General features: G+C 39.0%; 1 protein-coding gene and 1 long non-coding RNA gene across 2 annotated transcripts in view; both read right to left on the bottom strand.

Annotated features, from left to right (window-relative positions):
• LOC134745666 (uncharacterized) overlaps nt 1–21,414 on the bottom strand; it is a 233,396-nt gene that overhangs the window by 27,199 nt on the left and 184,783 nt on the right. The window lies entirely within an intron of this gene.
• The window catches only part of LOC134745629 (GTP-binding protein REM 1), a 167,112-nt gene that overhangs the window by 27,199 nt on the left and 118,499 nt on the right, over nt 1–21,414 (bottom strand). Inside the window, exon 2 of the mRNA XM_063679740.1 lies at nt 505–711. Coding sequence (XP_063535810.1) covers nt 505–711 — 207 coding nt within the window. The remainder of the gene's footprint in view (nt 1–504; nt 712–21,414) is intronic.

Below are 21,414 nucleotides of genomic sequence, written 5' to 3' on the forward strand. Positions count from 1 at the left end.
TCTCTGTCTGTCATACGAGTTAATATAATCGCTAGTCTGAAACTGGTTGATTAAGGCAATCTCCACGCCGGGCGCACCAACCATGGCGACCCCATGTAGGGCAAACACACATTCGCTTGGTTCCTCAACACTGTTATAGTGGTGCACATGAAACAGCATGTCAATACTTACCTCTCTATATTATATACGAAAACAGGATGTAATAGCGTATAATTAAGTTTTAAAATTACCTTTCAGGTTTCGAGAGATTCGAGATTCATAATCTCGGAGAACACAGGCTAAAGTAGATATCAACAACAAAAATCAATAATAATGTTTTACACATCGTGAAATTTTAAATCATTGATTCACCTCTCTGTCTGTCATAAGCGTTATGTACTGCTAGTCTGAAACTGGCTGATTAGGGCAGTCTTCCCTACGTCATGGCCGTCGTAGGGTGACGACACACTCACTAAGTTCTTCAACAGTTATATAGCATCGCAACACAAAAGAGTAAACACTTACCTCTCTGTCTGTCATACGCGTTAATACACTCGCTAGTCTGAAATTGGCTGATGAGTGCAGTTTTCCCCACGCCAGGCGCCCCAACCATGGCGACCCTGTGTAGGGCGACCACACGTCGTTCGCTAGGTTCGGGCTGCGCGGGCGACGGTGCTAGGGACCCGGAGCGGGAGCGGCGGCGGCGGAATGAGTCGCCACGATTCACGATTCCTGGAATAAGAGAATAATGTTAATGCATTTAAGCACGTACATTGAATTTATAATACATCGTTTTTATCGCGTATATATATATATCTTTACTTGAAAATAATTGTAGTGTATAACTAGCCTTATGAACCGATTTTGCATGTACAACCAGCCTTAAAGTTTGTAGTCTATGATTGTTCATTATTTTAGTATGTGGGTATTTTTGCACTTTGTAATTTTTCCTCAGTCACCCGTTGACCACGAACGCTGTAAAGGCTTAGAAACGTCGGGATGTATTATAAATTCAATATACGCGATATAATCCGTTTTCATAGTTTTATTTCATAGTTTAGTTTAGAAAATACCTGAGAATAGAAATCATTGACCTCTGATCAGTATTTTTATTTGTTATTTTACATTGATTGCAATTATCTCTAGTGTTTACGTGTGTATTCATCTTGATCACCTACATATTTATGAAATAAAACTATGAAAACGGATTATATCGTGTATTATTAACGGATGACTGAGGAAAAACTGCAAAGTGCAAAAATACCCACAACTAACTAACTAAATAAGTAACTATCGCGGTAACCGAAGACAATATCACCTACATATCTATTTTCTAAACGTTACAAATAGGCGTAATATTACTCCAACTCCACCATAAGTACCGTAACGGCCATCCCAGGTAGCAAAATGACGTAAAATGACGTCAGCGACGTCATAATGACGTAATAATGCCGTCATTATGACGTCGCTGACGTCATTTTACGTCATTTTGCTACCTGGGATGGTACCATTATCGCCCACTTTTAACTGTCCACCGGTGGACATTTAAAAATGCCATCGGTAGACTCTATTATAAATGCCTTTTATAATAAAGTCTACCGATGGCATAAGGTCCACCGATGGACATCAGTTAGTGTTGCTATTTGTACATCAGTTTAAACACAAAAATACAATAAATTATAAACTTATTTTCCAATTGCAGACCATTGGAAGTATATTATATAAAACATAAATAATATAGACTTAAGCTTAGAATAAGTTTAAAAGTGGAAAAATTACTGCCTTGGGTGAGACTTGAACTCACGGCCTCTGGATCCAGAGTATCCAGAGGCCGTGAGGCCGTGAGGCCTCTGGATCCAGAGTATCCAGAGGCCGTGAGTTCAAGTCTCACCCAAGGCAGTAATTTTTCCACTTTTAAATTTATTCTAAGCTTAATAGCATCGATCGCAGACGTTTCTGCTTGTTAAAAATTAATATAGATTTAGTATTAAAGCGCCAGGTGTCATAAACATAAATTATTTTTAAACAAGAACACGCAGCACCGCTCTGTTGCTTCATTTTCAAATGCACAAAGTCAAAGCCAGCGCATAATTTTACATTGCAATTTTAGTAAGCATTTTCTTTGTAGCTAAAACCTCTTGTTTTAAGTAGTATACATTCATTATACTGGACTATTTCATAATTATTTATTTAATCGTATGGCAAATATACGTTGAGGGCAATCAGAGTGTAGCTTTGAGGTTGCCAAGGGTAAAAACGGAACCCTATTACTAAGACTCCGCTGTCCGTCTGTTCGTCTGTCCGTCTGGCCGTCTGTCCGTCTATCCGTCTGTCTGTCTGTCACCAGGCTGTATCTCATGAACCGTGATAGCTAGACAGTTGAAATTTTAAAAGACAAATACTAAAAAAGTACGGAACCCTCGGTGCGCGAGTCCGACTCGCACTTGGCCGTTTTTCTTATTGTTGACAGGAAACTATGCCATACATATTGTTTGTCTAACATTGTTCTCATAGTCTCAACTTCTTAAACTTTGACAGTTTGACACTTTGCCAATTCCGAACTATGTTCGTGTTTGCGAACTGACCGTTGCCATTTTATTCTAAAGGCTTGTAAACCCGACGTGACCTTTTCAAATGTTGTTCCTTAGGGACGTGACGTTTCTAAAAAACCCAAGCAATTACCCTTTTACTATGCCACCACACATTTAGCTAAAAGCAGTAGGGTATTTACTATTTTTAGTTTGGTATAAAACTTACCCAGTTTGGTAAATACTTTTACAAAAAATATACCGGTAAGTGGTGTAAGGTTTATATGAAAATGTACACATATAATATATTCAGCATTAATAAAATATATGGCAATCATTATAGCTTGAGGAGCCCCTGGTACAATCTGGCAATAAAGAGAAAATTGAATATTTACATAAATATTTATTATGGCGTTCTAGTCAACATATTTAAAAAAATATTAGGTACCGTAAAATGGGGTGAGTAGGAGCAAAACTGACATTCAAACCTCCATAACATTTCATTTTTACATATTGTGCAAACTGAATGGTGTATATAAGTGTTCCGGACGTTTGTGTTTAAGTTTTTATTTTATTTTGGGTAGTTCCATTTCATAACTTTGACGATAAACAGGAAATCCCACCTCACCCCGTAGTCCCTCGTAATTGGGGTGAGATGGGTTTTCATACAAAGGTGATTTTGGAAGATTGTTGGATCGATTTTTTTTTATTATGAATATTACTATAGCTCCATTTTAAATTGGAATACATTATTTTTGTAGCAGTAGCCTTAAAATCCCATCTCGCCCCCTTTCATACCTTCTCTCCCCATACATAACCCAACTCTCCCCGCGAACCCTACTCACCCCACTTTACGGTACCTACGATCCGCGAAATAATAACGTGCTAGTCAATCAGTGCTAACCCGTTATACTTTAGGTATACGTTATACTTTATACTTTTGCATGCAATTAATGTTACCACTCCCGCCGAAAAAAAAAATACGCAAATAAATATAACAAACCACCTCCAAAAGTACAAAACTCGACACGTGTTTCACCTCTCTAATGGGGAATTTCGTTAATTATTTTCATGTAATTAGTGAGCTCGTTGTCATCTGACGATTTATTATATAACTAGCTTTTGCCCGTGTCTTCGTCTGCGTGGAGTTAGTAATTTTGGTAGCTTATGTTTTATCGAGTCCACATACAAACATTCATCCCCCCTTTTCACCCCCTTAAAGGATGACTTCTGGGATAAAAATTACCCCATGTCCTTCCCCGGGACTCAAACTATCTATATACCAAATTTCATCAAAATCGGTTCAGCGGTTTAAGCGTGAAGAAGTAATAGACAGACAGACAGACACACTTTCGCATTTATAATATTACTAGCTTTTGCCCGCGACTTCGTCTGCGTGGAATTAGTAATTTGGGTACCTTAATTCTTAAACAAATCTGCTTTTTAATCCATCCTTTTTTCACCCCCAAATTGGTCCACACTAAGTATATACATTTCCACCCCATTGTTTATACCCTTAAGGGATGATTTCGGAGATAAAAGTTATTCTTTATTCTTTACCACAGCTCAAACTATCCCCATACCAAGTTTCATCTAAATCGGTTCAGCGGTTATTGCGGTTCCCCATACAAATTTCCACCCCCTTTTCACCCCCTTGAGGGGTGAGTTCTGGGATACAAAGTATCCTATGTCCTTCCCCGGGACTCAAACTATCTGTATACCAAATTTCAACTAAATCGGTTCAGCGGTTTAAGCGTGAAGAGGTAACACACAGACAGACAGACAGACAGACTTTCGCATTTATAATAATAGTATGGAAGTATGGATTAGTATATTAGTGTATTAGTATGGATATAACTGTATAATTTTCCTGTACGACCTAAGTAGCGCAATGTACCAATGCAACGTACGAAACATTGAATATTATACCAAAGGCGAAGTATAAATTGAATTGAATAGAAATGCATTGTCTGCGCCATTTCTACTGGAATCAAAGCGGGAACATCAAACTGTCGGATGCGGACTAGCCCATTCCAAGTTATAAGCGAGTAGAATAGAATAGAATAGTTTTTATTCGTAAACACAGACAATAGCATACATAAAACGAACATAGTGAAAATAAAGTAGCGACTTACTTCAATACTAACGACCCGCCCCGGCTTCGCACGGGTTACACAAAACCTTAACAAATTATACACTTAAACCTTCATCAAGAATCACTATATTGATAGGCGAAAACCGCATGAAAATCCGTTCAGTAGTTTTTGAGTTTATCGCGAACATACATACAGAGAAATGGGGCTTCTTAAGTTATGGATGTTTTCCATGTATTTATTAAGTATTTTATCTATATGTATTTATATCTTCGCCTAGTTCTGTGCGTAGTTGCTCCAATATTTGACCCAAATTAAGGAATATAATTAATGTCATTAACGGGTCTAACGCGATTAAATTTCATTATTTTACCTTTTTTCCGACATTTCATCTAGGTTGCACTAGCTGTGGTCACGGAAGACTGACGTCTCAGCAAAATGTCAATTGAGATATCGGTAAACAGCACTAAACTACCCGACATTAGTTTATATGTAAATGTTTGTTTGTTTGCTGGGACGTCAGTCGTCGGTGACCGTTGTGGAGGTTGTGTTTTTACATATCTGTTATTTTTTAAAATATCATTTATTTATCATTTTATAGACTCGGAGCATAATTACCCAGAGGGGAGCCAAGTAGGACCCTTTTGAAGGTACTCATTTTATTAAGAAGGTCGACACCGATACGAACACATATACATTTAAAACACAACTAAAACAACAATTAATTAGACAACAACAACAACAACAATAACAACAACAACAACACCTATGGATTTATGTCCGAAACACACACAACAACAATTAATTAGACAACAACAACAACAACAACTATGGATTTATGTCCGAAATAAAATTATTTTATTATTATTTATTATTAGCCAAGCATACTATAGTATTCAAGATTTATTAACCTCAAAACAAATATTCAGGTGTGTAAGTTAGTAGACGCTATAATAAAATAATGTAATATTTAATGTTAAGCTATAAATACGCATCACATGATTAATTAAACTATTATGAAATGAAATATTTACGTTTCTTAAAACGCTCCCCGCTTATACTTTGTGTTGGTTTGCACCTGTAGAAGCGGAAACGAGTGGACACCTTTGATCCACAAGCGATAAACGAAGCAGCCTAGTAGAAGCTAGTAGAAACGATACGTCAATCGTATTCACGCCCAGTGCAGGGCTTAAAAGCTTCAGTCACATGAACCTGCCGCCATAAAAAGTAGAAATTTTGTCAGTGCCTGATAAGCCAGCGCGGGCCTGTAGCAAATTCTATCATGGGGCCCATGGATTGTTTTAATTTTGTCGGACGAAGTGAAACTTGGGTTTTTTACGGCCACAATGCGTAGGTGCGCGGGGCTCCCAAACGCGCGGGGCCCGTAGTATTTGCTACTTTTGCGACGTGGCTAATCCGCCACTGAATGTTGTATGTAAAACTTTTACTAAACACTGATTTAAACTTTCACGATTTTTACTCATTATTATTTACAACGACGGGACTTAATCGCGTAAAATAAGTTTTAAATTTACCTCCGACGTTTCGAGGACGGCGTTGTCCCCGTGGTCTCGGAGAAGACTGGCTAAAGTTGACATCAACATCATCTAGGCGCGCGAGTTTTTCGAACTACCCGCACTTGGTCTTGTTTATTAACTTGAACGTTTTGAGCACTAGGGATGTTACCGGGTCGACACACAACACTCACAATATTCGATTTTTCAACTTTCGATATTTGGTTTCGCTTACACTTACCCTAGAATACTTTCTACAGATCGTGGGTTTTATAGTAGAAAAATCCGTGAAGCCATTGAAATCAAGAAACATAGAAATTTCAATCGAGACGAAGGTTTTAAGATCTCATCCACATGGAACCCAGTCATTAGTAAGTGAAATTGAAAAATCGAATATTGTGAGTGTTGTGTGTCGACCCGGTAACATCCCTAGTGCGCAAAACGTTCAAGTTAATAAACAAGACCAAGTGCGGGTAGTTCGAAAAACTCGCGCGCCTAGAAGATGTTGATGTCAACTTTAGCCAGTCTTCTCCGAGACCACGGGGACAACGCCGTCCTCGAAACGTCGGAGGTAAATTTAAAACTTATTTTACGCGATTAAGTCCCGTCGTTGTAAATAATAATAAACTTTTACTAGCTTCAATTTATTTGTATTACAATTTCTAGCAACCAAAACTAGTACCTGTACGGATTCTTGTCTACGTGACAGCGACAGCGTGATGATTGATGAAACGGTATCCGTCACTTTCAATCGCGCTCTGTTAAAAAGTGACGGATATGTTGTCACGTGCAAGGCCATCTATAATAGGCCTGCAGACATAGATATGTTACTTGACTGTTCATGTCGTTTCGAAATGAGAGCGTAACTTCGATTTGTATGCCGGCGGCTAGGTTTGTGTGACTTGATTACTCAAAGAGAACAAGAAAGAGAGAGAGAGAGTAACTATCGCGGTAACCGAAGACAATATTATACTCAAAGAGAAATAGAGCGAACTTTTTTTTCCGGTGAGCTCAGATCTATGTAAAATGAGGTCAGAATAACAAGATCATCGACAAAAAGAGTTGCCAGGCTTATTTTTTTTTATACTACGTCGGTGGCAAACAAGCATACGGCCAGTCTGATGTCAAGCAGCCTCCGCAGCCTATGTACGCCTGCAACTCCAGAGGAGTTACATGCGCGTTGCCGACCCTAACACTCCGCACCCTCGTGTCTGACTAATCAAAAACCTCTCTGGAAACAATAACGGATCAGTTGGAAACAAATGTCGACAACCGAACTGCAAAAAATTATCGCACACAAGTACTCATTTGTATTTTGTACCAAAAATGAAGGGTCAACTTAAACTTTTGACCGGTACTGTACAGTACCGGTCCCTATAGAAGTGTAGACCGTCGGAAACCTTTGGGTATGGGAATGGCAACCTGGGAACTCACTGTTTCCGTTACATAAAAGGTCTTTATTCTCATAATAAAAGTGGATCAAAGGAACCTACATATTATTCACTTCGCCGAGCTTGGCTTTGATAAATATCCTGTACAGCTGGAGATGCTATAAATTTTGCAAAAAGTGTATAATAAAACACAACACCAACAATCTAATAAGGTTCGTAGCATGATCAAAGCTAGAAATTCGACGTATGTACATCTCATTCAAAACAACATTATCTATTTCATTTCCCACTCCGAATTCAACCTTATACTTACACTATTTAGGTTTACATTCAATGCGCTGTTATAATGGACGTGATTCCTTTTTCATACAAGGTAAAAAGGGAAAAGGTTTGCACATATCAAAGTTCTTATCTCACTGACATAAAGCTCAATTTTGAATGGGATAAGTGAATGTATTGTGTTGGAATCGTCAGCAACCGATGCGGAAATGATGCAAATGCTAGGCCACATTCATTTCTTGGGGCTGACCGGAGATTGCGGGGTTGAAGGAAAATTAGGAAATGCAGGGTTTTATGACATATCACTAGTGACATGCAAATGATCTTAGGAAATGGGTTCATTTGCATCAGACAGGTACTTGACCTATGTATACGTATTAAGTTATTACTCTCTTTATTTATCTTTCATCTTAGGCTAGGTTTATTAAAATATGGATATAAAAGTAAAATACACAAAGACTTACAAAACATTACAAAAAATATATAAACACATTATAAAAAACCTAACCTACGGTGCCGCCGGCAGCGGGGCAAGGCCCAAGCTGCCGGTGGTCAGGGCCGCAGAGACAGGAACCGGCGGACTATCCGCGCCGTGTCCAAGATCACCGCCTTCTGCATCTGACCCTTGATCCAGCCACCTAGCGAGAATCTCTCAAGGTGGTTGGTCGAGACTCTTCGCTATGAGACCGTTCGCTGAAACGACAATGATCGTCGAATCAACATTCCACATGGCGGTTATCTCGTGAGCCAGTTCTAGGTACTTACTGGACTTGTCCTTTTCGGCTTTCACGACATTCTCATCATGGGAGATGGTGATGTCAACGAGCACGGCCCGGCGCTGCGATCGATCTATTATCACAATGTCAGGCTTATTGGCTACAATAGTCCTGTCAGTGATGATAGATCGTAAAGTTATTACTTATTATCTTCTACTGTTACTGTTAAAATGTGTATGAGTAAAATGAAATGTGATGTAATGTCGTCGTGTACAAAATTGTATATTTTAATAAGTATCTATAGAACTCAAATTCGAAAGCTATAATTTTTATGTCAGAAAGTGTTGTTTCTGTTACAATATTTATTGAAATGACACCTTTCCAAATTAACTAAGTAGTATTAAATGATTTTATTTAATTAAACCATTAATAAAAACGTTTAGGTAAAACATTTGAACAACATTACGACGGGTTGGGCGCAGCCGGATTTAGCGGTTTTTATTATTAGGGTTCCGTACCCATAAGGTAAAAACGGGACCCTATTACTAAGACTCCGCTGTCCGTCTGTCCATTTGTCCGTCTGAGCTAGTTTAAAATTTTGACAGATGATGTATTTCTGTTGCCGCTATAACAACAAATACTAAAAGGTACGGAACCCTCGGTGGGCGAGTCCGACTCGCACTTGGCCGGTTCTTTATTGTCATTCATTTTGGTTCTACAGGTAATGTGCCCCGCTTAGGCACTTAAATCTGACACAACTCCGTAGCACAACTTTTATGAAAAAATCCACAATTACGAGTATTGAACCAGATGTCTGCATTTAATAAACGCTAATATCAGACCCAAACCCGAAGCTCGAACCCTTATAAGGGCTGCTTTAATCAGATTAAATTTTTGCAAATCACCTTATAATGATGATTCGCATTTCTCGCTGCATTATATTTTCATTTATTTTTATTTCATTCTGGGTTCCGGCAGAATATCAGTGCCTTGCTCGAAAGAGTGAAGCGTATAGCTGAGTCGGCACCATTTTGCTGTTGCTGCAATGCACACAGTGCAAGTCTTTCCGCTATTCCTGTTGGTGTTATGTCTAATATTTATAAGATTTTGTATTTTGTTTTAATTGATTGTGTATTTTGTTAATTGTGTATTTTTCTGTTTTTCGATATTTCTAAATTGTGTATTTTGCAGCAAACAAACAAATAAACGCTTTATCTATCTATCTATCTATCTAAAAATGTAATCCCAATCTAATATCTTCTAAGCTGTGGTGATTTGGTGAAGCCCGATTCGAGATGTTGTGTGATAACAAACGACGTACTTAAACGATAAAATATCAAACCCTAGCATCCCGAACCCCGAACCCTTATAAGGACTAATCAGATTAATTTCTCGAAATCCACCTAATAATGACCGGTATTGAGCTTAAAATATAATGTAATATTATATCTCATAATATAATTTATGAGAGAAAATGTAAGAGGAAATGTAATTTGATACAAAAATCTTAGATTTCGAGATCCTTTTCCGGCTATTTACAGCAATACGAGGAAAGTTATTAATCTTAATTCCGAAATTGGTTTAGCCCTTTAGATTTAATCCGAATGAAATAAATGGTTATTATTTTAAATTAAATACAACAAAATAACAGTATAAATGTTCTTTGAGTGCCACTTGCACTATCCCACTTACCCCAGGGTTAACCGGGTAAATCTGAAGTTACCATGGTTACCAGTACAATTTGACACCAGGTTAACGGTTTAATCGGTTAACCACGAGGTAGTGGGATGGTGCAAGAGGCGCTAAGTATAATTACGTCTTAAAGAAACCATACGACGACACTTAAGCCGAAAATTTACGACCGCACTCTAATTATACAACTAACGAAGCGGTATAGTTATGATCAGTATACAATAAAATGTGTATAAATGTTTTCCGTAAAGTCAATATCTAGGAAGGAAAATGGGGACTACGTTCTTATGGAGAAGCGTCTTCCACTATCCTCTCAATAACTTCTAAATTTGGTATTTTAGAGTATAATGCGCGGGTCACGTCTGCCGCATGCATCCGGATAGGTGGGCTAGTATAGCCACCAAGTGGATGTCGCAAAAGAAGCGCAGACGTGGCAGGCCCAGACGGAGATGGCGGGAAGACTTAGACACCTTCATCAGTAACTGGCCGGAAAAAGTACAACAGCGGGAGTTGTGGAGATCAAGGGGAGAGACCTTTGCCCAGCAGTGAGACACTGAAAAAAAAAAAGAGCATAATGATTAACGTCTTATGCGATTAACCAGAGACACAATCAGAATATGTCATTAATGAAAGCGCCATTGTGTAGATATACCTCCTTATGAAATACTGACCAATAATTATATGTGGTATTTTCTATAAAAAGGGACCTTATTGTTGATGGCGCTTACGCCATTATTTACAATGCTCCGATATAAATACAGCGCCGCGCGACGCTGTGCGGCGTAAGCGCCATCGACAATAAGGTCCCTTTTCATAGAAAACGCCCCATATTCTCCAAAATATATAAGCTTTCCACAGCTCAACCTAAACTTTCTACTGCATTTCGGTATTCGCGAGCTCTTAATGAGCGCTAAACGAAGTGTCGCAGCCCCAGTTTGTAATTAAAAAGTTACAGTGGCCCAAAAACAATGGACACGAGACCAAATACTGCTTTAAAAAGGTCCTATGTCCCCTTCATATCCAATAACTTTAAGACATTTTCAAACTAAGCGCTTAACGGTAACATAACTATTTACAAAAGGTCGTAAATCTCAAGGATATTCCACTGAGCCAATACTTTTCGAAGCTGAATCGTAAACATTTTAGAGAACGTGTTTTCCTATTGTTTTTTATATTTTGTTCCAGTGTTTTTCAAACGTATAGAGAACTGGAACATGTGGGTAATTAGTTATAAAAGTTCGTTTGAAATGGTTAGCTTTTGAAAACTCGGTGTGACTTTCCAAGCCGGAAACATTGGAACATTGGAACTAACGAGTATTTTAGCAGAGAAAATACTAACTTCTACAATCTATCTATTACAAAAACTTACAGTGGCGGTTATAGAGTCTGTTTGTGTAAAGACCGGGCCACACCGTGTGTGAATGCGCCATATACCATGTTAAAACCTAAGAATACCCTACCCAAATTCAATTATCATTATCCTGTATCAACATTCTACGCGCCGTTCCGATCTGCGCTCATGGGAAATGTAGCGACGGCAGATAGCAGCAATCTCCCTCCGATGGTCAGCTCAACGGATTTAACCAATTACTGTACAGAGATTATATGAGCAATGGCTTTTCTTTTAGTTACGGTCCCGTAGGTCATTCATTCATTCATTCATTATTTATTCATGAACAATATTCAATATTCATTCAGTGTTCTTCTCTCACTGAGCGCAAGCGTTAGCGAAATGGACCAGTTTATAACTCATAACCTCTTTCCGTTACGCCGTTAGTTAAAAATAACCTACACTTAATCGCCCTACAGCGACCGAAATTAGCTTTACGCGTATGACTCACCGTTTTATTCGCCATTATGCACGGTGCACTTGAGTTGTGAGTGTTGTGACGTCAATCGATGTTTACTCACATCCGAGAGCGGTTCGTATACTGGTGGGTTTTGTTACTAAAGGATGGCCAACTTGGAGGTGTAGAACTTTTTGTTGTCGCCATTTTGTTTTGGCGGTAAATATGACAGTTGTTGCATGAAAATTAGATTCACTCACTTCACTTCTATCCTTATATTTGTCAATTCTGTCATTGTCATTGAATTTAATGTCGTGTAGCTACCACTGGCGCTAGTTATGCACGCGTGTCGCGCCACGATATGTTCCGACCGGACCGGTACACGTACGATCGGTTGGTCCGTATAATTCTACTTAATGTTATGTACCTATGTTATGTTCTTATGTCGTCATATTGTATCTCTTTTTTGTATTAGTTTGTGTAAAATGCGTGTAATTTATTTTTCTTCCGTGATTCTCACTTGATGGTCTGATCGGAAGATCAGCGCTGGAAGTCGCCAGCAACATGCTGAGATGGGGGCATTTCGTGACACTTTATTTTCACTATGTTCTTTTAATGTATGTATATTGTCTTTGTGTTTACGAATAAAGACTATTCTTTTCTATTCTATTATTAAACTTACTTTGTGTAGATACGGCAAATTTGTTATGGAGCGTTTTACGACGGAACAACGTGTTTTACTCAACCCAATCATCTATTACGGAAATTCTAAGAAATTGCGGCTAACTTTTGGTAGAAATACCTGTTATTTGGCACCCTGTACAAGAACTATTAAATAAAAATATATATATATATATTTTTTTTAATTTAGGAAACAAACAGTCACATACAGATAAGTTTAAACTTGCAGATATACAATAAGACCTATAGTTCCATTAATTATAACATACTGATATTGATAACAAGTAGAAACAGGGCTTGTTCGGCACTGCCTATAAATAGGAAGATACACAGAAGTAACAATTGGATACACAACTAATAAAGTACCTAAGTATCAAACATGCTTACAAACATACATACGTTACATAAGACTATAGAACAATTACAATTTTTTTTTTTTAAAGCAAAGACTGCTATGGAAAAAGTAAGCTCCGCAGACCACTACTACATTTACCGAAAGACAATGAGAAGATATCTAGATTTATGAAATTAACATTGTAATCATGACAGGCTCGTCTAAAAAAAGTATTTTTGGCGAAATTAGATCTACAAAAATCGATATGGAATATAATCAGTTAGAATTATAAAGAACCATTAGACTTAACTTGTAACATAAAATATATAATATCTAATTTAGGTTTAAACAATTATATAGCGGGAAGGCTATTCAAAAACTTGCATGCATTTGTGTGCGTGTGTGTGTGTGTGTGTGTGTGTGTGTGTGTGTTTCCTAACATCCAAATAATCCATGGCCTTCTATGTCGTCCAATTTCTTGCATGAGTGATTGTCCAAAGTGTCCCCTGTTACGCAAAGCCAAACAATCTGGGATACGTCAATAAGCCGCCTTAAACTTGCCTTCAAGATTATGTAGATTTAAAGTTATGTATTCAATTCTGGAGATAGTTAACAACAGGCGGTATTTTCGCAAAAAAAATGTGTAATATATTATTATACAAAATGTTTGTAAACACAGTTAAACACATACAGTGCAGTTTCTCAAATCTCCGGTCAGTCTAAATGCAGACCTAAACACTGAGTCTAGACGTGCGCGTGCGGCGATGACGTCATACGAAAGTTATATGGAGCATTCTTCATTCATTTATAAATATCTATAAGTGTAAACATTTAGTAATACTTACTTACTATACCACGACCCGAGGTGGATCTTGGCCTCCGACACCAAAGACCGATGCTACTCTGTCCAAAGCCGTTTCTGTTCAGTCGACGGCGCCGAGTTCGCTAAGGTCTTTCTGCACTTCGTCTCTCAAGCGATACCTTGGGCGTCCAGACGGTCTTCGGCCACTTGGGTTTCGAACATACAAAACGGTCATAAGCCCAATTCTTTCAGGTATTTAATATAATACCTAACAAAATTTCAAAATCCATAGGTACCTATTTGGAGTTAATACCTATCCTATTTATAACAGTAGGGTACAATTGCCGATTCTGGACCAGTGACATCACAATGACGTCACCACATGACGTCATTGTGACGTCACTGGTCCAGAATCGGCAATTCTACCCTACTTATAACAGTACGGACACCATCTTCTTCCTCGCGTTGTCCCGGCATTTTTCCACTGCTCATGGGAGCCTGGCAAAATGGTAATCCCAAGAATTGGCGTAGGCACTAGTTTTAACGAAAGCGACTGCCATCTGACCTTCCAACCCAGAGGGTAAACTAGGCCCTATTGGGATTAGTCCGTTTTCCTCACGATGTTTTCCTTCACCGAAAAGCGACTGGTACGAGCCGGGATTTGAACCCGCGACCTCCGGATTGCAAGTCGCACGCTCTTACCGCTAGGCCACCAGCGCTTAGTTAGTGTGCCATACTATCATCATCATCATCATGTCAGCCGATAGACGTCCACTGCTGGATATAGGCCTCCCCCAAGGCTCGCCACTCCGACCGATCCTGTGCCGCTCGCAACCACCGAATTCCCGCGACCTTCACCAGGTCGTCGCTCCATCTCGTTGGAGGCCTACCGGCAGTTCGTCTTCCGGTACGCGGACGCCACTCCAGAACCATCCGGCCCCACCGGCCATCAGTTCCGCGAGCAATGTGCCCCGCCCACTGCCACTTAAGGTTTGCAATTCTGCGAGCTATGTCGGTGACCCTAGTTCTACTGCGGATATCATCATTTCTGACTCTATCACGCAGAGAAACCCCGAGCATAGCTCTCTCCATTGCCCTTTGTGTGACCTTGAGCCTTCTTATGAGGCCCATCGTTAGCGCCCACGTCTCAGATCCGTATGTCATCACTGGCAACACACACTGGTCAAACTATCATTATTAATTAATCCGGGCGCCTGGCACTACTTTTTCCCCAATTAAAACGCCTGGCAATGTTATATTCGAATTAAATACATAATTATCTATTATATCACACCAAACTCAGAGCTCTATAAATTGCACACCTTCAGTAATTGATTTTACAACCCCTTTGTTGCCCATCCACTCTCACACCCACCGCACCTATCGCACACAAGCTAGAGGGATTTCGTTGCTCTATAAATTGCAAACCTATTTCCGTAGCTAGCTCTCCGTCTATACGTAGATGTAGGTATAATACTGTGCAATAAGTTCCAAATTTAAATTGGTTTTCCAAAGGCTGTTGCGACCTTCAAGGTTGAGACATATACGTGGTGAGGCAAAGGTACTCATTACGGTACGGTACGGTATTAACTCATGTGAATTATTAACAACGGAACGCGTCCAACTGAAATTATTCGAAATTCGAATGCAGAATGTTTAAGGACAAGAGAGCGGAAAAGGTATCCCACTCGTATCCGTATTTGCTATCCTCGAGAGGTACCTAAACGAAGATAATTGAAAACGGTAAAATTTTACGGAAAGTTTACATAACGTCAAATGGAAAAGTCGCTCGACATAAGTGTTCATTATTTTAGTATGTGGGTATTTTTGCATTTTGTAATTTTTCCTCAGTCACCCGTTGACCACGAACGCTGTAAAGAGTTCGAAACGTCGGGATGTATTATAAATTCAATATACGCGATATAATCCGTTTTTCATAGTTTTATTTTAAAGCGCTGTTCCTGATTATGCCAAACTAATCTCAGCAGAGCAAAGTTTCCATACAAAGCTTTTGTTAAGACCAAGTACTGTTAAGTTTTCGTAAACAATGATACTCACATAATCCATTTTATATACAAACGAGCGACGGTGCCATGCTGATGTAATACATATAAATCTTCCCCTTAAATCACTCTATCTATTAAAAAAACCGCATCAAAATCCGTTGCGTAGTTTTAAAGATCTAAGCTTACATAGGGACGACGCTTCGGCTGTGGAATGAGCTCCCTGCCGAGGTTTTCCCGAGGGGCTACAGTATGGGGTTCTTCAAAAAAGGAGTGTACAGGTTCTTAAAGGGTCGGGAACGCGCGTGTAATATCTCCGGTGTTGCAGGCGTCCATAGGCTACGGTAACTGCTTACCATCAGGCGGGCCGTGCTTGATTGCCACCGACGTGGTATAAAAAAAAAGAGACAGACAGACAGCAGGGAACGACTTTGTTATGTAGTGATAGTAATTTGCAAGTCAACGCAAGCTCCTGGCGACGAGACGGAGTGAAACATGTCGAGCGTTTTTCGACTATACGTGAATGCCTCAAGGCATTAAGTCCGCCTTTTGTACTTGTTCTTGTGCAATTAAGTTTAAAATAAATAAATAAATAATGACGACACGTTTTAATATATTTTGAATATAACTACAATTTCGTTCCATTTGGAGTCCTCGATAGAGAGTATCATTTCGTTCCATTTGTAGTTGAAACTCTAGGTCCATGGGGTCCCAGCGCGCACAAGTTGGTTGCAGAAATCGCGAAGCGTCTGGTTGACGTAACTGGTGACCGAAGAGCTGGCGGCTTCCTCGCACGACGTATCAGCATTGCGATACAGCGAGGAAATGCCGCCAGCATCCTTGGTACAATGGTATTTTTTTATGAAATAGGAGGCAAACGAGCAGACGGATCACCTGATGGTAAGCGATTACCGCCGCCCATGGACACCCGCAACACCAGAGGGGTTGTAAGTGCGTTGCCGGCCTTTAAGATGGGAATACGCTCTTTTCTTGAAGGTTTGAAGGTCATATCGGTCCGGAAATACCGCAGGCGACAGTTCATTCCACAGTTTAGCTGTGCGAGGCAGGAAGTTTCTAGAGAAACGCACAGTTGAGGACTGCCAACCATCTAAGTGGTGAGGATGGTAATGTTGTCGCGTAGGGCGATGGCGAAAAGAGACTGCAGGGATTAATCCGAACAATTCCTCGGAGCACTCCCCGTTATACACGCGATAGAAAATGCAGAGCGAGGCCACATCTCTACGCAGCGCCAAGGAGTCAAGCCGTTCCGAAATACGCTGGCAGTCGACAATTCGAGTCGCTCTTCGCTGGATGCGGTCCAGAGGGAGAAGCTGGTATTGAGGTGCCCCTGCCCATAGATAAGAACAGTATTCCATGTGTGGGCGAACCTGCGCTATATACAGCTGTAGGCGGTGGGCCGGCGAATTTTAGATTTAAGCTAGTTATTAATTTCGTTTACGTAGTACCATTGTAGGTATATATCTTGTATGTAAATAAAGAGTATTCAGTACAAGATGATTTAGTACGGCTACAACCAGTTTGACACTGATATTGATATATTCACTAGCGTGTGCGTAACTTACTTTCTTTGCATCTCGCTCGTACTCGCATATTAGTGCGAGCGAGATGTATAGAAAGTAAGTTTTTATTTTTATTTTTTATTTATTCTATATTAAAATCTTACATTACATCAGACAGAAAAGTGCCGTGAAACCCTATCGGGTTTGTATCGACACTGCATTCGTGGATACATTTTACATTTAAACATTGTTGTGGTACATAGGAAAAACAAAAATCAAAGAAAGTTACGCAGTCGTTTGCGAATATGTCAGTGATACTGCTAAGGTAGTCAGGCAAGGCTACTTGTAAGTCAAACAGAAAACGCAGAAGTTCATTTAGTCAATATATTATTCATTCCTATTCCGCCAACCTCTTCGCCAAGTTTTAATTTCATTTGAACCCCGAGAGACGCAAATCAAAGCCTTTTAATTTGCTTTGGACCAAAAAAACTTTGCTTGTGAAGTTTTTTTGATTCAGTTGAATTAGGTATTGTAAAAATATTCCGAAATTGAATTATCATGGAATGATACATTAATTGTCTTCTTATCTATTGTTTCGTGTTTCGGTGTATAATAAATTATACTATTTACGGACAAATTCGAACAATAATAGATATCAACTAGATATCCACTAGATATGAAACAGAAACGATAAAGAGATACACTGATTTAAACTTTCACGATTTTTACTCATTATTATTTACAACGACGGGACTTAATCGCGTAAAATAAGTTTTAACTTTACCTACGACGTTTCGAGGACGGCGTTGTCCCCGTGGTCTCGGAGAAGACTGGCTAAAGTTGACATCAACATCTTCTAGGCGCGCGAATTTTTCGAACTACCCGCACTTGGTCTTGTTTATTAACTTGAACGTCGGAGGTAAAGTTAAAACTTATTTTACGCGATTAAGTCCCGTCGTTGTAAATAATAATGGATAAAGAGATATTTAAGAAAGTCACGTCAAATTTGACATTTCCGCGATTCCGAATGTCCTCTTGAACGATCTCCTTAAGATTTGCTTAAGATATTACTTAGACATCCAATGGATATCTATTGGATATCCCAAAACGTCACAATAATTGTAGCGTGAAATGCCAGTTGGTTTCTCGAATCGAACTGCTAAAGATAACTGGTTGAGGACTAAACTATAACGTATCTATTAGATCTCGTATTATTTTCGTATCTAGCAAAGATAGATATAACTCCGTAATAGACGGATAAAGTCTAAGGAAAAAACGTTTTTTGAGGGCCTCGGCCGCCTCCGCTGCCGCGCCGGCTTTATGGGTAGTACCGTGGAGGTCGGACGGTGCTAGCGTGTCAACAGTTGCGTCCCACACGAGCACACGTCCCATCTTCCACGGAAAAGTCTGTTACTTAGTCTTCTGGACGCCAATTCGATTCGATTCTGGACGAATTTTGTTATTAGGTCGCGCGTGCATTTCGGTTTACTTGACCGTTCATATCTTGGCGCGAGCGATATGCACGGGCGAATTGAATGAGAACAAATTTACACCATTTAGATATCAAAATGTATATTTGAATGGACCTACTTGGCTCTCATTGCCACGAGACTAATAATAATTTTCATTAGTGTCACAAGTAGTACCTACCTTAAGTTATTACAGAACTTACTAGGCGCCTGTCTTTCGTACAACATAATTGCCTTATTCAAGTTTGTCGCAAAATTGATATTAAATTTTAGAAAGCAATATTTTATTTACAAAATTTTCTATTCTTCATTAAAATTTAATAAACTGGAATAAATGAAAACTAAACGAAAAGATACTGTCTATTCCGGATTTTGCAGTTATTTTTGTATATTTAGGTACTTTTATTCATAAACATCTGCTGAAACAAGAGTATGAGTTACTACTCGTACACCCAACCGATCTTCAGTTTACCCGTGATCAAGATACATGCAGTTATTTTTGTATATTTAGGTACTCTTATTCATAAACATCTGCTGAAACAAGAGTATGAGTTACTACTCGTACACCCAACCGATCTTCAATTTACCCGTGATCAAGATACATGCAGTTATTTTTGTATATTTAGGTACTCTTATTCATAAACATGTGCTGAAACAAGAGTATGAGTTACTACTCGTACACCCAACCGATCTTCAGTTTACCCGTGATCAAGATACATGCAGTTATTTTTGTATATTTAGGTACTCTTATTCATAAACATCTGCTGAAACAAGAGTATGAGTTACTACTCGTACACCCAACCGATCTTCAGTTTACCCGTGATCAAGATACATGCAGTTATTTTTGTATATTTAGGTACTCTTATTCATAAACATGTGCTGAAACAAGAGTATGAGTTACTACTCGTACACCCAACCGATCTTCAGTTTACCCGTGATCAAGATACATGTAACTGCGTCGAAATATCGGGAGCTCAAAAACAATACAAAAGGTAATCACGGTCTATATCTCGGTCAATATAAGTCTAGTGAAACTATAACCGTGAATCACTCAAAACTGTGTTTGATCACATTGCCACTCTTTGTCCGACTCTCAATACTTTTATTTGTATTATAAAATATTTGGGTGACCCACGTCCCTCAACCCTCAAGGCACTAACGGATCGGTAGCTGAAGCTCACAAAGCTTCATGATAAGTACACCCCCTTAGGCACTTTACCAGTTATCGCCAGAACGGTAAATATTTGTTGTTCGATCACGGTCCAATTTATTTCAAACTAGCTGTGCCCGCGGCTTCGCCTGCGTGGAATTCGGTCTGTGTCAGTAAGCGGCTAATTCACCCCTAATTTATCTCCCTGTCCCCTGGAGACAGAACTTAAAGTAAAGTTGACAGATGGATACGCTAGAGGACTGTAGTCCAGATAAAAAAAATTACAATTAGGTACCTACCACCAAAGATAGATATAACTCCGTAATAGATGGATACAGTCTAAGGAAAAAACGTGCCTCGAAAATCACGAAAATTTGATTCTCGATCAGATGTCGCTACTACCTTTTGCCTACTCTCGTATAGAGGGCGTTGACGGTTTCGTTTGTTATTATTTAACAATTTTAACGCATAACAGTGAAAGAACATGGCTCAAAATAATAAAAATAATTAACGCAAATAAAAATGATCATTTATCCATATTTAAATACATTTTATCGTATTTTAATAAATCTTCATTTTTAGTTTTAAAGTGTGTCGATAGATGGGCGTGAATTTACTGTGGTTACAAAATTTACTATGACAGTACAGCTCTATAATATTATATCCTCTTTGCTACCACTAAATAAAACTACACTCCAAAATGAATATTTTTTTTTCCCTTATTAAAAATTTTGACGTGGTTTAAACGGCATAGAGTAGTAGGTGTATATCGAACGATACAGTACCATTTTTGTATTTTTACGTCCTTGACTGTACCTATGCAAATCGGGTACACTACATAATTCCGAAATTTTTTATTCCGAATTTTAGAATGTCGAATTTTATCATTTCGATTTTTAAATGCTCGACCCATCAAAATTCCGACTGTCATAATTACGAATGATGAGAATCACGAAGATTTATATTTCCGAAAACCCAAAGAGCCGAATATTGTAAATTCCGAACTACATAATTCCGACTATAACAATTCCGATGGTGGCAAACACCGAATTTAACATTTACGATTTTCAAAATCACGAATTCGGAATTGCCCTTATTCCGAATTAACGTGATTCCTATTTTAAATATCCCAATTTTTAAATTTCCACTTTTCTGGCAACAGTTCGTTTTCTTGGGGGTCGCAGTTCTAACCTAACCTAACCCACTTTTCTGGCAACAGTTCGTTTTCTTGGGGGTCGCAATTCTAACCTAACCTAACCCACTTCTGGCAACAGTTCGTTTTCTTGGGGGTCGCAGTTCTAACCTAACCTAACCCACTTCTAGCAACAGTTCGGGTTCGCAGGTTCGCAGTTCTGTCTAATTTATTTATGCCGAATTTTTATGCCAAAAATATTTTATGCCGAATTTAACATGATGCGGCACGACAGGTACCCGTAATAATTACTAAAACGTGAGTCTTCATTTGAATATCACGGA

This window comes from Cydia strobilella, chromosome 11 (assembly GCF_947568885.1).
Source record: "Cydia strobilella chromosome 11, ilCydStro3.1, whole genome shotgun sequence".
In the NCBI taxonomy this organism is placed as follows: domain Eukaryota; kingdom Metazoa; phylum Arthropoda; class Insecta; order Lepidoptera; family Tortricidae; genus Cydia; species Cydia strobilella.